Source organism: Phaseolus vulgaris, chromosome 6, assembly GCF_051622355.1.
Source record: "Phaseolus vulgaris cultivar YP4 chromosome 6, ASM5162235v1, whole genome shotgun sequence".
Classification (NCBI taxonomy): Eukaryota; Viridiplantae; Streptophyta; class Magnoliopsida; order Fabales; family Fabaceae; genus Phaseolus; species Phaseolus vulgaris.
In genome coordinates this window covers 2,586,103-2,593,758 of record NC_143503.1, presented here as the reverse complement: position 1 = coordinate 2,593,758, position 7,656 = coordinate 2,586,103, and the positions used below count along the sequence as shown (strand labels likewise).

At 36.8% G+C, this 7,656-nt stretch overlaps 1 protein-coding gene across 2 annotated transcripts; it reads right to left on the bottom strand.

Annotated features, from left to right (window-relative positions):
• Positions 1-1,586: 1,586 nt before the first annotated feature.
• Positions 1,587-4,178, bottom strand: LOC137817407 (uncharacterized). Of its 2 annotated transcripts, XM_090303687.1 has the most exons (6): positions 4,056-4,178; positions 3,678-3,940; positions 3,392-3,555; positions 2,399-2,771; positions 1,911-2,002; positions 1,587-1,820 (listed from the first exon to the last, which is right to left on the bottom strand). In XM_090303687.1, the coding sequence occupies exons 2-6, from the start codon at positions 3,930-3,932 to the stop codon at positions 1,700-1,702; spliced, it is 1,005 nt and encodes a 334-aa protein (XP_090159813.1). In that variant the 5' UTR covers positions 3,933-3,940; positions 4,056-4,178; the 3' UTR covers positions 1,587-1,699. The 2 variants fall into 2 exon arrangements, with proteins under 2 accessions (XP_090159813.1, XP_090159812.1); XM_090303686.1 differs by lacking the exons at positions 1,911-2,002; positions 3,678-3,940; positions 4,056-4,178 and having other exon boundaries at positions 1,711-1,820; positions 3,392-3,610.
• Between the last annotated feature and the right edge of the window lie 3,478 nt (positions 4,179-7,656).

Sequence of the window (7,656 nt, the reverse complement as noted above, 5' to 3'; positions counted from 1 at the left end):
CCGTTCTTAGTGGGACACGTGGGCCAGGGAAGCTGATGTACCTTAGAGAGGGTCGCCCGGGAGGGTGATCAGTGATCAGGTGGTGGTCGGTGATCAGGAGGGATGCACGATCGATCGTCGTGTCACGCGCAGTTAAGCCGGGAGCGAAAGGCGATTCCCGGCAAGAGCGCTGCATACGAGCCTTGTGCGACGAAGTGTCAGAGAAAGGAGAAGTTATGTGCTTTGTAATACGGCGCATGAGACTGGCCTAAGAGAGTTAGCAGCCAGTCGGTGATTGGTGCTCTCTTAACCCATAACGTGCATGGTGCAAAGCAGAGGTGATCATTCACACAGTAGGTGACGCCAGGTACGTGCGCTTAGCCAAGCCCACCTGGTACTCACGCTGAGGTTGCACGAGGCACCTAGTAAAAGAAACACGCTAAGTTACTTCGTACACGAATAACTTAGGCGCGCCGTAGAGTATATAAAGGTATTCCACGCTCATGCAGAGGGAAGTAAGATTCATTTCGTCTACACACAGAGAGAAAGAGAGAATCACAGAGTGCACACGAGTCTCGCTGAGATTCTTAGTTCTTAGTTCTTGGTGGTCTTGCTTGACTGACTTGAGCGTCGGAGTGCAATCGATCGCTAGAGGCGCCATTTGTTGTGTTTCGCAGGTTTGCTTGGAGTTCTTAGAGAGGTGCTTGAAACTTATTTGCGGAAGACAGAGTTTGACGTGGCAAATCCTTCGACGTTCTGCAAGATCACTTTGTTAGACTCAGAAAACTTATAGTTCATGTTCTCTCATCACAAGTTTAAAAGGAGATGTTACATCACATGTCTATCCCTGCTCTTTGTATATATAAACTTCCTCTGTTATTAAAAAGTGGGCTTTTCATTGTATTCTTTTCACACAATCAAGTACGGTTTCTTTCTTTTTCCCTTTTTCTCTTTTCCTTTTAGTGTCTTGGCTCATACCTTACATTAAATGCAAGAATATATTTAAACTTTTATTAATATAATATGTATAATATATCATGAAATATATAATTTTTAACATGTAATGATGTGAGTGTTATTGGGATATTATTAAGTGTATTTACCTAAGATTTAGCTTTTCAAATATGTCTTGGCTCATACCTTACATCGAAAAAAAATACAAATAAAAAAACAAAATATTTTAAAATTTGGAAAATTTGAAAAAAAAAAAGAGCAGAGAATACAAATATTTAAGTTTTGGAGCCACAAAAATGTAAGAAATAGAAAAAGGGAAAAAAAATTAAACATGGTAAAAGATATCCTATTTTAATAAAAATATACCATGCAATTAAACTTTCTATATATCATGATAAAAGTGTCCAGTTTGAATGAAAGCTTACTAATTAAATTTTTTATAATGAGTGACTATATAAAACTAGTATATATTTAACTTTCACTGTGTTTTTATTGTAATTATATTTTAAATAAACAAATACAGTATCCATTTCTTTATATGTGACAAATGTAGCATAGGAAAATAAATAAAATATATCAAAAGAAGCACTGAAATCAGTAGAAATAGATTAAAGTTCATAATTTTAATTTCAAATATGATTTGCATCACAAAACATAGGCACCAGACATCATCTAAGCCATAACTTAGAGAATTACAAAATTAGCAGTTGAGTTAATTTAAAAAATTGTTATAATGATACTTTAAATGATAAACACAGAAGAAATATCAGCGTTTGCGCGGTCTTTTCCTCTTCTTAGAATAGACTCCAGTAATAGTATGATACTTAGATTCATCTAACTCACTTAATCTCCCATACCTTTTTTCATAATTTTGTACAAGCTCAAACCTACAAAACAGAGTTAAGAATCAATACAAACACATTCAATTGGCTAATATCAAATTTAACAAACACATTATACTATTATTATTTAAATACCAATATGCAATACACTGAAATGGTGTATATTTTCCATAAATTTCTTCAACTTTATGAAGTGGTACATTTCTAGAGCTGCGAATCCCATATACCTAAAGAAATAAGAACAACGGATAAAATGTTTCATAATTATACAAATTAAATTATCCCAGATAAATACAATTATTTATAAAATAAATTATACATTATAGAAAAATTATTAATATCTAAAATAATTACTATTATTAATAAATAATTTTTAAATTGATAAAATAGCTAGTAACTAAAATCTTTGTAGATAAATTAGATTACAATTTTAAAATTAATTAAAATTATTTTAAATATAAACAAGTTTTAAATTTTTAAAATAATATCTAATTTAATAATATAATAAGTAATTATTTTATATTATTAAAACTAATTTTTGTTTAATAATTTTTTATAATAATAAATATGTGGAATGATTTTTGAAATTGAACACTCTAAATGGTACATAGTGTAGAAAGAACCTGTTTTAGGAGGGCTTTTGTTTCGGTATCAGTTGGAACCTTCTCATAGATTCCCATGCACATTAGGGTTGTTGCAGTGGAAAATGGACCAAACCCTTTAAACTCATCTAATATAGAGTGCGCAAACCAACAACTCTTTTCCTTTTCAAGTTTTTCCATAACAGAATTTTTCTCTACTTTTTTAGCCAATTTCATAATGTATCCTGCTCTCATTCCTAGACGACACTGCTTTTGCAAATTAGTTTCACCAATTTCCACAAGTTCCTTTGAAGTAGGAAAATTCCCTACCAGTTGCTGCTTTTTTCTATTTGATCTGCTTAACTGTAATTTAAGCCCACACAGAGATTTAGCCATTTTTAAGGTTCGCTGCCACCTATTAATACAAAATTAATTATGATTCAATCAATAATATTAAGCAACAGAGCATATATAATCATCAAAATTTCAAATCAATCTACAATTATTTGTCATTTAAACACAAACGGATATCAGTCTTTACCATCCAAATTACATACTCCATTTAAAAAAATCACCAACAATTCTAAAAATATATTTAAATAAAAACTTTGTAAATGATATAATTAATGTGGCTGAAAAATAAAAAATATTTTATTATATAATTAATTGGTTTACTAAAATACATTCTAGCTTAAAATTTGGAATAGTTCACTTAAAGAAAAAGAACGTTTATAATTAAAAATTTATATATTTGTTTTAAGTGAAAATTTGTGTATCTAGTCTCCTATAAAATTACAATCTATTTATTTAATTATTCTTTTGTCTATTATCATCGAGACACAGTTTCTTTTAATACACATAAATATTTTTTCTCACTAATAATAATATAAACTAAAACATTTTTTTAAAATTTATTCTAACAACAAAATAAAAAAGATAAACAATATTTTAACTACATAACAGTAACATAAACAATATTTTAACTACATAACAGTAACATTAATTAGCCATGCATTTGTATAATCAACCACTTACGAGGAATAGCAAAGAAGCAGAGACTTAACAGCATCTTCAAAAATAGAAGGAGATCGAAATATTCTACCAAAACCTTCTTCTTTAGCTTCTGGATAAAGCTTTTGAAACTCAATCACTGTGTTTTCATCTTCATCACTTATCCTTAGCATTCGTGATACTTGTTTCTAATAAACCAAACTTATAAATCAAAATCTCTATACACTAAATGAACTTGTAACTCATCAAAGATACTAAAAAAGTAAAATAAATAAATTCCAACAGAAATAAATAGAGAAGTGAGACATGCCAATATTGCTTGTTGATCCTCCAAGGAGAGAAGTTGAACATCGTGAACATGAACATGCAGATTATTTTCTCCAGGAAGATGGGAGATGGTTACCATCACACTGCAACATTGATCCATGAGTCTTAAAGGACGTTGCAGAGATTTTGTTGATGGATTCCACTTGTTGGGTGCCATCATAAAAAACCCATGGTTGCAAACTGCTTTTTCAAGATTGAAGGTAGACTTGTATTTCTCCACGGATAAACATAACAGCATTCTTTTATCTAAATTCATTCCAGAAACGGTTTAAATAATTTATAATCCGTGAAGAACATGTTTTATCTATTCTTTCTTTCATGTGTAAACGCATAAGAAGAAAAAAAAACCAGTAGATGATACCTGAAAGATTAACCACAAAATCGGAGCGTTGAGAACACAAACTCTCTGCCCTCCTTTAACCTTTATTTATAGAAAAAGCATCTGCACACAACCTCTCTGCCCTCCTTTAACCTTTACTTATAAAAATCCCCTATAAATATCTTTTCTCTTTAGTGAGTTTTCAGAGATCTGCTATAATTTATTAGACGTGACAGATTCACAGCTGCCCATTTTACTGGAGCGTCCCTTCAATCACAAACTCTGCACTGCTTTTTGCATTTGCACAAAAAATGTAAACTTTTTGCAGGTAATATTACTTTTACTTTTACTCTTCTAACGTGTAAAAAATATATTCTTTCTTAAATTATTTTATCATTCAATTGTGATATTTAGGATTGTTCCATACATCAAATTCAAAATTCCCTATCAAATATGTTTTCTCTTTAGCTGTCTCCAATATCCAAATTAGATCAGATATTTAGTTGCACATCTTTGTAAAAATAATAGCCAGAGAAAAAAACAGAGATGTTATTTTATAAAATGAGAAGGGTTTATACAAAAGGCGTTTTAATAATTATTATGAGGATCTTTCTGGATCTTTCTTTACTTGTAACAATCGATTATGCTTAAATTAATTATGAAGTTCTTTTGTTAATTACTTATAACTGGACGAGACAAATAGAAAAATATATATTACTTTTTCTCACCCTCATTTTAATGCATATGACCAAATAAAAAAAAACTCCATCCAAATTATATTTTAGTAATACACATTATATTCTAGGAATAAAACACACTTATTTAACAAGACACGTTAATTATTTAAAAAAAGTTTAACTAAAAATGTTCATAATTTTCCATGTCACTACATTGTTTTTAAATTTCTATTAAAATTTGGTTTTCTTGTAAATTACAATATTTTAAAAAAAATGTCTTATTAATTATGTTACAAAACTCTACTAAGTAAAAAATGGATCATATATTTTTTAATATAGTGTGCGCTTATTCTCTAATTATTTCACACTATTTAGGCTGGTTGAAAATTATAAAACACTAGCGCAGAAATGCTAATCAAATGCGGCTATTTTACATTTACAAATGCGGCTATAGAGCCGCATTTGATCAACACGCATTCGTAAATCATAGCGATATAAATGCGGCTATAGAGCCGTGTACCGATCGGTAGTCGGAAGTGATGACGTGGCAGCAAGCGATAATATAGGCGTGTTGAGCGGAACACTTGGCTGACAGAAGGGAAGCACATCGGGAAGTTTGTGTAGTCGCCAATTGTTAGCTTGGCGTTCTCCGATCTCTGCTGTGTATAACCGGCGGTCACCAGGCTCGCGTCATGGTCGCCGTATGTGAGTTTTAGGCGACCAAGTGGTTAGAGACCGCCGAAAGGGGCACATCACCGAAAGATCAAGAAGGCTTGCTTAAAGATTTCATGAAGTACGAGCACGAAGGATGAGGTTGTCAGATGATCATTTCCCAGCCAGAGGTCGAGGCAAGGGAACAGTTTACCAGAACATGCATGATGTGCAAGTGAAGCAGATCGTGATAGCGGCAGGCGAGACCACAGAGAAGGTGTGCATGGTGACACCCCGTACTCGCCACTTAGAAGAGATCGCGCTCCAAGGAAGCTATGCACCGAGTTACTCCTTGCATGGATAACTTAGTCGAATAGCTTGAAGAGTAGAGGTGACGCTCAAGTAGAAGGTGGCTCCAGATGGTGACACGTGTATAACTGGATGCGAGCCACGTGTCCGGAGGTGTAACCGTCAGGAGAGAGAAAGTGCTCAGGTATATAAGGAACTCTAACGAACTTCTGAGGTACGCGCGTTTAGAACACTTCTTTACGCTTTTGAGAATACTTGAGTACGCTGAGAGAGCATTTGCACGGTTCCTTGAGTTTAGCTTTTCTCTCTTAGTATTTGGTGATTCCGTCACTGACTTGAGCGTCGGAGCGCGATCGGCCGCAGCGGCGCCACTCTGTTTCTTTCAGGTTCTTGTGAGGAATTGAGGCTTGAAGGATAGAAGCTAACGTGGTGCAAAGCTGATCGAGAGAGGATACCTTTGACGTGGCAAGACTCTTGCACTCGAGTCAACCGGCAGGATCATCAGGCGCCCACCGTGGGGCCGTGTAAAACCTGTTTCCCATCCACAGCAGGAGTTCTTGAAGTTTCTGAGATTCTTGTGTGGTTGTGTGCTGGTGCAACCATTTTCGGCGTTTTCCACCGTTCGTTTGAGTTTCCATTCGGTGTATCGGCATTTTTCACCGTTCGTTCGAAGTTTTGATCGGTAGTTTGACATTCTTCACCGTTCGTTTAAGCTTTTGTTCGGTGGATTGAGGTTTTTCACTGCTTGCTTGAGTTTTGTTCGGTGAATTGAAGTTTTTCCCCATTGTTTAAGTTCTTGTTCGGAGAGTTGAAGTTTTTCGCCGTTAGCGCGAGTTTCAATCGGTAAATCGAAGACTTTACTGTTCGTTCGTGTTTCGGACCGGTGAATCAGGAGTTTTGGTGGAGAAGCAGTAGGTTCGTGTTGTGATTGCAAGTTTTTGTGAAGGTTTTGCATCCGAATTGATTGGCGTGTTGTTGTGGTTACGTTCTTTGGAGTTTGAGAGGTTTTGGCCGATTGATTGCTGGATCGATCGTTTCGCTGGGAAGGTTTTGTTCGCTGAAGTTTGGTTTGTTGATTTTTCATGAGAAAGATGAGAAGTACGCGTTCCAGTCCCGTTGTGCCAGCTGCTGCAGAAGGCGCCATGACTATGGCGCAGATGATGGAGATCATGCGCGCGTTGCAAGAGAATGTGGAGGCATCGCGCATAGAGCAGGCGAAGATGCATGAAGACCTGGTCGCCTCTCAGGTCAGGAATGAGGAGCTCAGCAAGGTCACGGAGGAATTGCGTCAAGCTCTTCAGGAGCAGAGAGGACGCACAGTTGTTGAAGAAGTTGCGCCGTCATCGCCACCGCGCGTTTTCCCAATGCTGTTTGCTCAGGCGATCACGGACACGCCGATCCCTGCAAGCGTGGTACCTGTGAAAGCCTCTTTCACCGACGTGGAGGATCCTGAAGCACATCTCACTACGTTCCACACGCAGATGATGCTGTCAGGAGGCTCAGATGTTGTCTATTGCAAGATGTTTGTGAGCACGCTCCAGGGAACAGCGTTGGAATGGTTTGTTAGCTTGCCTACAGGTCACATAACCAATTTCCAGCAGTTTTCGAAGCTTCTCGTCAAGCAGTACATTGTGAACAAGGCGCCGCCTAGGGTGTCTTACGACCTGTTCGACGTGAGGCAGTACCAGGGAGAGTCCCTCAAGGACTATTTGAATCGCTTTGGAGAACAAATGGTCCGCTCGCCTGCTAAAGACGAGGAGATGTTGGTATACACCTTCAAAAAGGGTGTGCTGTCGGGACCTTTCTGTGAGGCGTTGATTAGGGCCCACCCCGCCACGTTTGCTGAAGTTAGGCGACTTGCTGTGGCCCACATCGCCGACGAGAGTGAGGTTGCCGAGAGGAGAGGGAGCGTGGCTCCTGCTAGGCCACGAGCCCAGACTAGAATCCAGCCGCAGAGGGTGTTGGAGACGGCGGCGGCCAAGAAGGATCAAAGGACTCGCCATCCT